The sequence below is a fragment of the Xenopus laevis genome, chromosome 9_10S (genome assembly GCF_017654675.1).
Source record: "Xenopus laevis strain J_2021 chromosome 9_10S, Xenopus_laevis_v10.1, whole genome shotgun sequence".
NCBI classification, from domain to species: Eukaryota; Metazoa; Chordata; class Amphibia; order Anura; family Pipidae; genus Xenopus; species Xenopus laevis.
Genome location: NC_054388.1, coordinates 22,308,310 through 22,322,180, shown reverse-complemented (window position 1 = coordinate 22,322,180; position 13,871 = coordinate 22,308,310). Strand labels below are relative to the sequence as shown.

General features: G+C 38.0%; 1 protein-coding gene across 1 annotated transcript in view; it reads left to right on the top strand.

Annotated features, from left to right (window-relative positions):
* kif19.S (kinesin family member 19 S homeolog) overlaps positions 1–13,871 on the top strand; it is a 95,318-nt gene that overhangs the window by 24,397 nt on the left and 57,050 nt on the right. Inside the window, 3 exon segments of the mRNA NM_001085724.1 lie at positions 1,854–1,964; positions 6,422–6,509; positions 12,119–12,255. Of these exon segments, the coding sequence (NP_001079193.1) occupies positions 1,854–1,964; positions 6,422–6,509; positions 12,119–12,255 (336 nt within the window).

Below are 13,871 nucleotides of genomic sequence, written 5' to 3'. Positions count from 1 at the left end.
GGAGATAGAAACTGGCTCTCCCTGATACTTTCTCAAAGCAGAGCAAAAGTAGCCTTTCCTTTTCCTTCACCCTGGAAAATCCTTTCAAGCAGCACTGTCACACTCCACAGATCTCTGTGGAATCTCTCTGGTTGCTGCAGCAGGGATCCCTTTATAAGCTCTGTCAGAAACCCTGTACATTTGGCTCCAAAGTCATGCACTCCCCCTCTCCCAAGGATGCACGGGGGCGCCCAGCCAATCGGATGGCTCTCCAGCCTGTAACTGGGCTGGATGATGTCACAGACAGAAAAACAGGGGAAGGATTTGTTTCATCCCCTATAAAGACATTAAGCAATTCCAATGAATAAGGAGAAGCAGGTCTTTTTGAATGCTTTGTTGATGAGGGGATAGGATTTTCACATATGTATAGGGCCCTGTCTGTAATCATTGTGTATAAAAGTGGGCTTTGGCCTAATGGTAAGGATCAAATTCTTTGTTTCTAAATGTTGTTCAGGAAGGTTTAAATATTCCATTGGGATAAGGACCACATTGGCTCTTTGATTCAGTCCTTATCCTGATGGCCTGCATCCTCTAATTTCAAATGATGGAAACAGCCTGATATCCACTTATTGTCCATTCTTTCCATGTATGGCCATCTTAAAAATCTTCTGTATTGATCTTTCCAGTTGGTGCTAAAATTAAATAAAATATAAAAACTGCACAGCACTGCATAAATCAACCCACATGTGGCCAATCACTTACTTTCACTGATGAAAAAACTCAGTGTACAGTATTTGCCAATATCATTTTTTAAAAGTTGCTTCATACCTGTTAGTCTCACATAATCTACTGAGGTCCACAAAATTACTTTCCTCCCCAAAAACAAAGGGTGCATTAAAAATAAAATGAAGAAGCCATAAGGCCCTAAAGTAAACTGTAAAACCTTTAATGCATCTCTTTTGTTTAAGAACTTCTAGATGTAATTGGTGGAAAGCTAATGCCATGCCATCTTATATTAGCAGAGTACCAAGTTAACAGGGGGTCTGGCAAATCCGAATAAATATAATGAGGATGCTAATCGAAACAGCGTCTCTGATCTCAGTACTTTTTGCAGTATTTGGAAATAACTAAGGGGCACATAATTTGAATTTCGAAATATTTTTTGGCTACTTCGACAATCGAATTGGCTACTTCCACCTTCGACTACGAATTTGAATCGAACGATTCGAACTAAAAATTGTTCGACTATTCGACCATTTGATAGTCGAAGTACTGTCTCTTTAAAAAAAACTTCGACCCCCTACTTCGCCACCTAAAACCTACCGAGTATCAATGCCTTAAAGGTAGTGTGCAATATGGTAAAGGAATACACATGTATTCTTTTGACAGAAATTCCAAAATCACTGCTGGCACAGTCCTATTTTTGTAGATATAAAAATGTTAGATAATAGAGTGAGATTAGCTCACCATCCCTGGCAACTTCACAGTGCTACAGTGCTAAAGATATGTATCTTACATGTTCACCAATTAGGGTTGCCACTTGTCCATTTTTGACCCGAACAGCCCGGTATTTTGAGGGGCTGCCCGGGTCTATACTTCCTGCCTGGTTTTCCAAATAAGGAAAACCGGACGGGATTCCCTTAATTGACACGGCGATCGGCCAATCGCTGCGTCATAGCCCCGCCCATTGACGTCACGGGTCCAGCCACTGACGTCATAGCCCCTGCCCACTGATGTCACTGACCCTCCCCCCGCCCGGTCTCAGCAAGGTGGCAACCCTGTCACCAATATTTTTTTTAAATTCATATTACAGTAAGTTTTAGTACCTTATTTTGATCTCCATTAGTTATATTGCAATTTCTTGTTTTGTTTAGATGGTGGTTCTAATGGACCCAATGGAAGACTCAGATGACATACTGAGGGCTAATCGCTCTCGTGAAAAGTCCTATATGTTTGATGTGGCCTTTGATTACACTGCAACTCAGGTATAGTAAGTACATATTTACCAACTGTCAGTGACAAATTAAGGGTATTCTATCTTCAATGTTACAGACCAACCCATAGAAAGGTGGTACAGTTGTGCAAAAATGCGGTGGATTTATTAGCTACTCTTTAAAATAACTTTGCATCATGTGTGCTTCTGTTAGATTGTAAACTCTGCTTGCGTAGCCCACTGTATAACTGTAAGTGGTTTGTGATATGTATGCAAAATGGAAAGTAATAAAACAGGAATTAAAGATATATAGCGACTTTTAGGCACACTGCTAGAAATCATTATTGAGGGGCACTGTTTCAAAAAACCTGACACCTGTGAAAAAGAAAGATTGACAATGGTTGGCATAATTCACTGGTTCAGAGAATAAAAAAATAAAGATGTGCTGTGAATGGAAGAAAAAGGCAAGAAAACTCTACTTGAGATGAGAAGGTGTAAACGAGAATAATACTTAAACTTTAATAAGAGAAGTAGCGATTGTGTTCGTCAGTTACAGTAAATGTATCACTTGTTTACTGTCAAAGGACAACCACTTAATAGACTTTTAGCATTTTGTTTTGTGTGCATTAATTGTTTTTTATTAGCCCACTCTCCCCCCCCCTTTGTCATTTAGCCTGGAACAAATGTACCAATAGCAGTGGTTTTTAGACTTTTTGTGATCCTTTTGGCAGTTTTCCCAAACTATAAAAATAAAGACCTGGAAAAATATACAGGAATTAGAAATTTAGGTACAAAGTACATGTTTATAGGCCCCACTAAGCCACTTAGCCTTAATTAAGCATTGCTAGTGTTAGAAAGTCACTTTCAGAAGAACAAAAGTATTTGGTGTTGTGAGAGAGCTTAGCTGGAACATTGTTGTCCTATGGGTCCTAGTACCCATAGATTCTGATGAGCTGTAGTTTGCTGGATTTACTGTCCCAGATGCACCATCCTTGTGTAATCAGTTTTATTATAATTAATAGTTTAGTGAGTTCTTGGAATGCCAATATGCTTTAATCTAATTTTTATATTTGCAAATACCTAAATATATGTAAATTAATGCATAACACAGGGTCATAGCTACATAAATTGAATCTAAATTTACAAATAAATAGACCAGTTAATAGTACAGAAAGAGGCAGTAGACAGTAGTATGAAGGGGACCATTTCACAATGCCAGATTTTAGAAATATGCCAGGAGTTGTTGAATTAAGAAACTGAGGGAGTTTTGTTCATTCATTTTGCTCCAGGGAGCATAACCTTCTCAGTATACCCCTGACCAGAAACCTTAAAACAGGTACATTGTAATTAAGCCCTCCTCTCACATTTTAGAAATAGTCATTAAAACCTTTACAGTGGTATAAATGTATAACAATTGTCAAGTTCTTTGTGCAGTTCCACCTTTTATTGAAGGTGTTATGGCTAGGGCACACAAAGGTAAGGATCCTAAGCTTCTCTAACTCTACTCAGTCTAAAAAATTGCCTACAAATATGCATGCTAAATTGATTGAATCCTAGAATTTGTGGGTTTAGGATTGTAAACTGATGGCATGATACCACCGTGATTGTTTAGGGGTAGCCCTAGAACACAACCCTTTTAATTTGTGGTAGACCCCTTGTCACAAAAAGCACATTCTTTTGAGTGAGCTGTAGAACTAATACATAGTAACATAGTAAGTTAGGTTGAAAAAAGACACATGTCCATCAAGTTCAACCTTTTAACTTTTATTAACCTGCCTAACTGCCAGTTGATCCAGAGGAAGGCAAAAAACCCCTTCTGAAGCCTCTCCAATTTGCCTCAGAGGGGGAAAATTTCCTTCCTGACTCCAAAATGGCAATCGGACTAGTCCCTGGATCAACTTGTACTATGAGCTATCTTCCATAACCCTGTATTCCCTCATTTGCTGAAAAGCCATCCAACCCATTCTTAAAGCTATCTAATGTATCAGCCAGTACTGATTCAGGGAGAGAATTCCACATCTTCACAGCTCTCACTGTAAAAAACCCCTTCCAAATATTTAGGCGGAACCTCTTTTCTTCTAAACGGAATGGGTGACCTTGTGTCAGCTGAAAAGACCTACTGGTAAATAAAGCATTAGAGAGATTATTATATGATCCCCTTATATATTTAAACATAGTTATATCACCCCTTAAACGCCTCTTCTGCAGCGTGAACATCCCCAATTTGGCCAGTCTTTCTTCATAGCTAAGATTTCCCATACCTTTTACCAGCTTAGTTGCCCTTCTCTGTACCTACTCTAATACAATAATGTACTGTTTGAGTGATGGAGATCAAAACTGTACGGCATATTCTTGATGGGGCCGTACCAGTGCACCATCAACAACCACCCCCTGTACCCGATCCTGTAGCCAGTTTACTATCCATGTGCAAACAACTTCATTAAACCCAACAGACCTTTTAGAAAGCAGTCATTTGTGGGGCACGGTATCAAATGCTTTGGCAAAATCCAAATAGATCACATCTACTGCCAATCAAATTTGTCTGACATGACCTATCCTTCATAAAGCCATGCTGATTGCTACTCAGAGGGGCAAATTTGCATAAAGGGCAAAGTGGCTAGCGCTAGTGAAAATTCGCCAGTGTGGCGTGGTTTCATTACTTTGCCAATTTACTAACGGGCGCTAGCAAAGTGGATCTACTCTAGCGCTACTTCGCACCCTTACTCCAGGCGAAGTTGCGCTATGGCGAAGGGACGTAAGTACGCTAATTCACTAACTTGCGCATTTTACATTACCTCTTGCTCCAGACTTGCCTTCGCCACCTCAAACCAGGCGAAGTGCAATAGAGTAGATAGGGCTTGCTTCAAAAAAAGTTGAATTTTTTTCTTAGTCCCAAAAAAAGCTGGCGTCTTTCACTTTTTTAAGGGTGATAGGCTGAAAAAGATCGTAATTTTTTTTGGGGTACCCTCCTTCCCCCTACATTTCCTAACATATGGCACCCAAACTATACAGTGGGCACATGTATAGGGCAAAATAACAACTCTATTTTATTTTATGAAGCTTTCTCAGGCTTGTGTAGTGTAATGTATTTGCTGCTACATATACGTCCATTGTACTTTAAATTGGCATCGTATGCAAATTAGGCATCGCTAGCGTAACTTTGCATTGCTTGATGAATTAATGCTAGCACAACTTCGCTACCTTTCGCCTCCCTGAACGCAACTTTGGATTTTAGTGAATTAGCAGCGCCATGGCGAAAATTCGTCTGGCGAAGTGCGGTGAAGCCAATGCTGGCGCAACTTCGAAGGTTAGTAAATTTGCCCCAGAATGTCATTCACTAGGACAACATTTTGAATGTGATCCCTTAACAAGCCTTCAAATAATTTGTCCACCACAGATGTCAAAGTTACTGGCCTATAATTGCCAGGCTGAGATTGTAATCCCTTTTTAAATATTGGAATCTTATCAGTTTTTCTCCATGCCCTCTCTTGCCAGGGAGACATGCTACCAATTTCCATACCCCACCAATCAATACCTTATGACAGGCTCTACTGAAAGGTGAATAATTCAACCCCTGCTCACGCTAGCCCTGACTCGCTCAATACTGGTCATTCATTGAATTTTTAATTACTAAGGGCTTTCTTCAGTTAGCTCTGCCTGATCTCCTCTTCACTCTTGCTTTCACTCTCCCTTCTCCCTTCTAAAAAAGAAGAGAGATGAAACACATGGTTGGTTAGCTATTAAGTTACTTTCTTGGAGATATCACATTGCCTCTAAGTGTTCTGGGTTGTCTTACTTTTTCCCTTGCATTATTCTCCTACCCCCTGCATTTCCTCATTCTGACGCTCAACTTTTGTCTCTATGTACTACTGTTGATAGGCTTAGAAAATAATAGCCTTGTTTCACCTAAGAAATATTAATGGCTGAGGCAGGGTGTTGGCAATGTTCTTGTGTCTCTCACTCTTTAAAATCCAATTTACAATGCCTCTTCCTCTGTGTTTTAAACTCTGTGTCTTTGAATTTGTTATATTCATAGCCATTGAAATACTGACAATAATGCTAATGTCATACAGAAAATACTTTCCTCTTGCATTTGAAAAGCAACATCCCAGGTATGCAAAGTCATAATCTGCTTTTAAATTCTTCACTATATTTATATTTTTTATAATTGTTTTTTTAATGAGCACATACACACCGAATATTGTAACCTAGTTGACTCCCATATTGTACTGTACTGTTGTGTTTGTGCCTACAGTTACTTACTTATAAGGGTAGGACTACACGGGCGTTTTGTGTGGGCTCCGAACGCTGCTCAATAATGCAGGCATCAAGTCAGATGTGACGGAAGTAAGGTAAGATATACAAATGCATGCAAACAGCATGGGGTATATCTTACCTTACTTCTGGTGCATCCAACTTGATGCCTGCGTTTTTGCGCAGTGCATCGGATCACACACAAAACGCCCAAGTAGTCCTACCCTTACTCTCTCTCCGTTTCCTAACCTCTAGGACACTGTGTACCGTTTCACAACCAAAGGCCTGATTGAAGGTGTCATCTCTGGGTATAATGCTACTGTATTTGCCTACGGTCCTACAGGTGAGTCCTGTTCACACTTGTGAAATGTAGTAGGCAATACTGACACACAGCCTTACCCCTGAATGGTGTGCTGTTTGTACTGTGTATGCCACTCATTAGTAATGCTGTATGCAGAGTGTGTGTGTGTGTGTGTATATATATATATATATATATATATATATATATATATATTTATTAATAAGTCGTTTTATTAATACATTTTTTCTAAATTTTTAAGACCTGTGAGTACTGATCTTATTTGAAGTGTATGGAGAATAATCGTTGATCTTGCACCCAGGCAAATAAACAATTCCTTATTGAGAGTTCCGGCTTCATGGGGATATATATATATATATATATATATATATATATATATATATCTATATATCTATATATCTATATATATATATTTATATATATAGATATAGATATAGATATATATATATATATATATATATATATAGATATATATATATATATTCATTAAGAATTCTATTGCTTCATTATACATTTTACAAAGGGACTAAGTTTTACCTGCAACTTAGTCCCTTTGTAAAATGTATAATGAAGCAATAGAATTCTTAATGAATTGGAAGAAAATTGAGCATAGGACTGGCCAGATATGGGATGACTTTGACGTAGTTGGCCAGCTTAAATATATTGCAATATATGGACAAACAATCTCTGTTTTTTTTAAAGTGTACACAGTTAAAAAAACTAAAAAAATATTGGTGGCTAGGGTTCCCACTTGTTAATAAAAAATAAAAAGATATTGGTGGTCAGGGCCCCCCATAAAAAAAATATTTGTGGCCAGGACCCCCCCATTAAAAAATATTGGTGGCTAGGACCCCACATTAGAAAAAAAAATGGTGGCCAGCCCCCCACCCCACATGATAAGAAAATTTGTGGCCAGGGCCCCTTAAACTTCCATGCCTTCCCGAAGTCAGCAGCTCTCAGAAAGATGGGGGGCCTGGCTAATCAAGTAAGTGTGGCGTGGCCGGGGGCCCCCTTACCCTCGGGCCCCCTACAACTCTCCCCCCTGTCCCCCCCTGATAGCTGCCCTGTATGTGTATGTGTATATATATATATATATATATATATATATATATATAGATAGATATTTATATATATATATATATATATGGATTCCAATGAAAGATACACTCCAGGACTTCATAATGTGGTGAAATTAAGGAAGGAATTTATTTTCAACGTTACGGTTGAATATACTCTCTATAGCAATCTGGTTTCATCTGTGTTTGCTTCAGTCACTTACACTTGACCATGAGTGTATACCACTCAGTAATGCTGTATGTATTTTGAATAAATTATATATATATATATATATATATATATATTTACTGTATATATGTATAGCAGTCTAGTTTGATCTGTTTGCCTCAGTCATATACACTTGACTAGTGCTTGCTAAATTTTCAACAATGTTAGTTACTTCCATATGTGATTTATGAGCAGTAACAAACAGGTATACTGTGCCCTGAAGCTTTGTTTGACAATGCGATGGACCAGTGTCACCTTGCAGAAGAATCATTAAAGGGATCCTGTCATCAGAAAACATGTTTTTTTCAAAACACATCAGTTAATAGTGCTACTCCAGCAGAATTCTGCAGTGAAATCCATTTCTCAAAAGAGCAAACAGATTTTTTTATAATCAATTTTGAAATCTGACATGGGGCTAGACATTTTGTCAATTTCCCAGCTGCCCCTGGTCATGTGACTTGTGCCTGCACTTTAGGAGAGAAATGCTTTTTGGCAGGCTGCTGTTTTTCCTTCTCAATGTAACTGAATGTGTCTCAGTGAGACATGGGCTTTTACTATTGAGTGTTGTTCTTAGATCTACCAGGCAGCTGTTATCTTGTGTTAGGGAGCTTCTATCTGGTTACCTTCCCATTGTTCTTTTGTTTGGCTGCTGGGAGGGAAAAGGGAGGGGGTGATATCACTCCAACTTGCAGTACAGCAGTAAAGAGTGATTGAAGTTTATCAGAGCACAAGTCACATGACCAGGGGCAGCTGGGAAATTGACAATATGTCTAGCCCCATGTCAGATTTCAAAATTGAATATAAAAAAATCTGTTTGCTCTTTTGAGAAATGGATTTCAGTGCAGAATTCTGCTGGAGCAGCACTATTAACTGATTCATTTTGAAAAAAATTTTTTTCCCATGACAGTATCCCTTTAATGTAAGAGAAAAAAGTCAGAGCATTAAATCATAAATCAGAGGCAAATCACAGTTTATACATTTATAATACTTAATAATACATTCTACATCCTTCTAAACAATAGTATGTCTTGGCTATATAGAATAAGAATGCGGCAATAGACATGCTATCTTGATCACACACATGTTCTTGTGCAATTTTAGAAGATTTGTTCAAGTATGAAGCATTTGAGAATTATGGAGATCTGTGCTATTAGTCCACAGCAATTTGAAACTTCACATATTTTCATTTCATTAATTTGTATGTATGTTATGCAAATATCTCTGTAGAAAGAAATAAATACCTCGGGACATTGTATTGACCAGTTCTGACCTTAGAAAACAATACGTTTGCAGGGTGAAACAATTCTATTGACAGCTTTGTTTGAAGATAATTTTGTAAAGCTAAGGCATAATTGCATCATTACCAGCAGCACAGCAGCTATTGTTTCTGAGCAGAGCCTGATTGATGAACTAAAAACTAAAATAGAATATTGCTAGAAATGCTATATTTTGTATACAAAACATGAACTTACTGCACCAGAAGCCTAATAAAACAAATCATTTATGCTTTCAAAGTTGGCCACAGGGGATGATCATCTTGTTACTATGTTAAACATCTTTGCAAGACCAAGACCATGCACATGCTCGATGTGGTCTGGGCTTCAGTTGGGAGGTTAAGCTTAGGGATCGTCATAAATTATCAAAACAAGTCAAATAATATCTGCCAGAAGTCGATATAGCAAGACTGATTAATAATCAGAATATGCAGACTGCACTGGGTCTGTGGGTATAAATCTCTACACGGTCGCCGGCTACTCTACAGGCTTTACTGCCGTTTGAAAGTATGATTGTTTCCCTGCAGAGCTGCTAGGGACCATCTGAAGTTTCCTATCTGCAGCAACAACGGAGGAATTTCACTGCATACAGCCATGTTTCTTATAAAAACACACATTTTTTAATTAAAGTATATTGGAGATAGATTTATTTTTCATTAAAGAAAGTAAACATGGGATTTAATTTTTTAACTTTACTTTAAAACTAAATGGGGCCCTTGGTTGTGTGCAAATAAATTCTTTATTGCCCACATTTTAAACTTGTTTTTAAGTAAAAAAAACTGTGTGCCCTGGTCACAATTGATACAAAATTGTGTGCTTTCACACAAAATTCTTTGTGCATACAATTTGTTGGGTGCAATTTTACAAATATACACCCTTTTCTGTGTTTGGAATGGCATCATTAGAAGCACCAAGTGCAACAGAAGACAGACACACTGGCTCCCACCATTTATGACATATTGACTCAAAACATTCCACGACACAATGTGGCGTATTTGAATCAAGAAAAGGAAGGTGGCAAGGGTGGGGTGGGTGGCAGTGAGACCCAGGGCCGGGCCCCTAAAACTAGGCAAGCTGGTTATTCAACCTTGTTTTTGAGCAACAATCTCCTGACCCATTGCCCAGATATAGGTGACATGCTTTCAAAATTTGCACTAATTTTGCAATACTTTGCTGAAAAAAAGGGCATTAACTCAAGGGATGAAAACATAATTTTGCTTTTTTTTTAGGTCCATGATAAGGCCTCATCTGGAGTATGCAGTGTAGTTTTGGGCTCCAGTCTTTAAGAAGGATATAAATGAGCTGGAGAGAGTGCAGAGACCTGCAACTAAACTGGTTAGAGGGATGGAAGGCTTAAATTATGAGGGCAGATTGTCAAGGTTAGGGTTAGGCAACATGATTATTCTTTACAAGTACATGAAAGGGTATTATAGACAGCTAGAGCGAGATCTACTTTTTCATAAAATGGATCTTTGGACCAGAGGCCACCCCTTCAGACTAGAGGAAAATAAATTTAATTTGAAGCAACATAGGTGGTTCTTCACAGTGAGGACAGTGAGGTGGAATGCCTTTCCGGATAATTTTGTGAGGACTGATTATGTTAAAGCCTTTAAGTGTGACTTTGATGTATTCTTGCACAAGAATAATATCCAAGGCTATAGTGATACTAAAATCTACAATTAATATAGATATTGATATACATAGTTTCAGTGGTTGTGTGTAAGTATGTGTGCTGGATTTCATTTGGAGGGGTTCAACTTGATGGACTTTGGTCTTTTTCCAATCCAACTTAATTATATAATCAGCCACTGTACAAAGCCACCATAGAAACATACTTCCTCTTTTAGAGTACAGTCCTCTGCACTCTATAAAGCCACTAACTGTTCAATCAAATGTCACGCACTAGGCCGCATTCTACTAATCTTTTTAGTATATTGTAGAATGGCAAATTCTAAGCAGCTTTTCAGTAGGTCTTCATTTTTTAAATTATTTTTTCAATTATTTGCTGTTTTCTAATGTTTCCTTCCAGCTTTCAAATGGGGGTTACTGACTCCATCTAAAAACAAATGCGCTGTAAGGCTACAAATTTACTGTTATTGATACTTTTTATTACTCATCTTTCTATTCAGTCCTTCTCCTAAGTAAACTAGGTTAATGTGGACTAGCACTGAAGAGCTGCTCAATAAAAAGCTAAATAACTCAAAAACTACAAATGATAAATAAATAAATTGCAAATTGTCGCAGAATATCACTCTCTACATCATAGGTTAACTCAAAGGTGCTTTAAAGAGTGACTGATTTCTATGACAAACATAATGTAGATAGGTTGGTATAATTATATATGTGTGTATGTATATATATATATATATATATATATATATGTACACTGGGGTTTGTTTGGAGGGGTTGAACTTGATGGAGTTTCAAAACAACTAAAGTATGTAACAAAATAGTTTTGGCACAATTTAGTATTGTTGTGTAGGTCCTTAAAAGGCTTGATACGCCAATATATTTGTAATAAAGAAGAAGGGAACTATTGTAATTATACCCTATTATTAAAAGTACACATAGCGTATGTGCATACATAGAGTTTGAGCTTATAAATAAATAGTTAAATGTTTTTTAAGATTCTGTGTATGCTTTACTGTCTTTTACGCACTATTTATCAGATGGGCACACTGTTTTCTGTTTCATTGGTTTAACTATTTTTACATATCTGTTTCCATGTTTTGGATGATAGCAGCTCTGTGCATACTTTCTTTTTAATAGTAGTACCAGTTCAGTGTTTCTTGTAATGATCTGTGCAGGCTGTGCTCTGCACTTTACATCAGATTACCAATCAAGTGTAAGGTGCTCAGGGTGCAACCAACGAGACAATGTACAAAATAAAAAGGGGTTTGTGCCAATTTTTTTACTTTGCACATTGCTCCATGTGTAGTAAATCAGCCTTCATACTGTATGTTCTCAGCATCAGTTAATGTACATGCCATCATTCTTTTTGAAGCTGAAAAATCTTATATACGCCATAGGAAAAAAGTACTGATATTGTCTTCTTTTTCATTCTTGATCATACAGGGTGCGGGAAAACATACACTATGCTGGGGACTGACTGGGAGCCTGGAATATATATTCGGACCCTTAATGATCTCTTTAAAGCTATTGAGGAAACCAGCGATGATATGGAATATGAGGTTTTAATGTCATATATGGAGGTAAAAGCGCAAATGCACTAATATCATCTTTATCACCATCTCCTAGGCATGTCACAGAATACTAACCATTTATTAAATTTATACTCTTTTATACTTTTCATAGCAATACTAGCAGTATTAGGATTTGCTAATGCAGATGCTTCTATTATATTTATCCCTTCTAGTCAGCCCAGTTTCCCCATGCAAGTGTGCTAGAGTCTGCACCAAGCACTTTACACTTTTTTTTACTTAGGAGGCAGAGCAAGCTTTTGCCCCCACTTCCCCAGCACTGCATGGGATGGTCATCAAAATGTGTGTTAAATAACATGGAATCTAAAAAAACGATTAGTAAGTCCACAGTGTATTAAATGGTATGTAACGGGGTCCAGGAAGCCAGCGTGCGCCTGGACCCATCTGTGTTGATTCGCTTTGGCATGTACATGCGCAATGGCATTGGTGCACTGACATCACTTTTGAAATTTTGAAAATAAATAGGTGTTCTTGCTTGATTTTAGTGCCCAAGCTGGCACTGTGTATTGAGATTTGTGAACAAGCCTTTGTGCATATTGTTCTACTATTATTTTGCCTGATCCCTATCTGTACCGTGAGTTCGGAACAACCTCTGCTATGTATAGGATCTCTGTCAGTCTCACAGTAGATTAAAACTGACCCTGGTTTCACAGCTGTTAAAACTAGGGTCGGTGGTACTCTCCTTCACTTAAGAGGTTGTGGTCTCCTTTCCTTGGGAACTCTTGCTGTCCCTGCACCCACACCATTGTTTCCAGTTATTTGCATCTCTTGGATATGGACTGTACTGTAGCTGCAATGATTGTTTTATGGCAGGATGTCTGTTGTCCATTTGCCATGTGGAAAGGCAGATATCCCTTAACCCACTATGCGTGTAATATCCAAAAGGCAGTACTAAAGACTGCATGAGTATCAGTGCAAGGCCAATGCCTTTTTGTGCTTTGGAACTGTATCATCTCAGGTCTGAGTTAAATCTTTGTTCTCCCCCAAATGGCATACAAAATGCAGACTATAATTTTAAGTTGCTATGCATCATAATATTTCACATTAAGTTTATGACAAAGTGTGGAGTGCTTTAGATAAAGAAAGCAAATGGGACATTTACTGTATCTGTCCATGGATCTGTTGCACCCACCTCATATAATGCATATTATACTTAGGGATGAAGAACAATGGGCAAACACCCCAATTATAGCAGCATGTAGTACCTCATTGTGTACTACTGTATATGATTTCCCTCTGTGGGATTGTATTTATATGTATAAGTAACCGAGTGTCTGAAATTCCCTTTTTCTTTTCTGTTAGATATAGCATGGGATCCACCTGTATGAACTGCAGGCCTCAGTCCCACAAATGCATAACAGAGAAATTGTCCTGTTTTCAGTTCAGTTGTTACAATGGCTTAGTAGCAGTGGCAGGTAGCGTGCAAGGTTTGTTTACATTGTGATAACACCGTTCACTGCTCTTTAGAAATGTGAGGAGAATGTATTAGTAAGTACTGGGAATCAGATTCACCTTAACAACAGATATATCTAGTTCAGCTCCCAGAACCCCTACCCTACTGGTATTGCGCCAGACCTAGATAAAATTTACTATTTGGCGGACTGCAC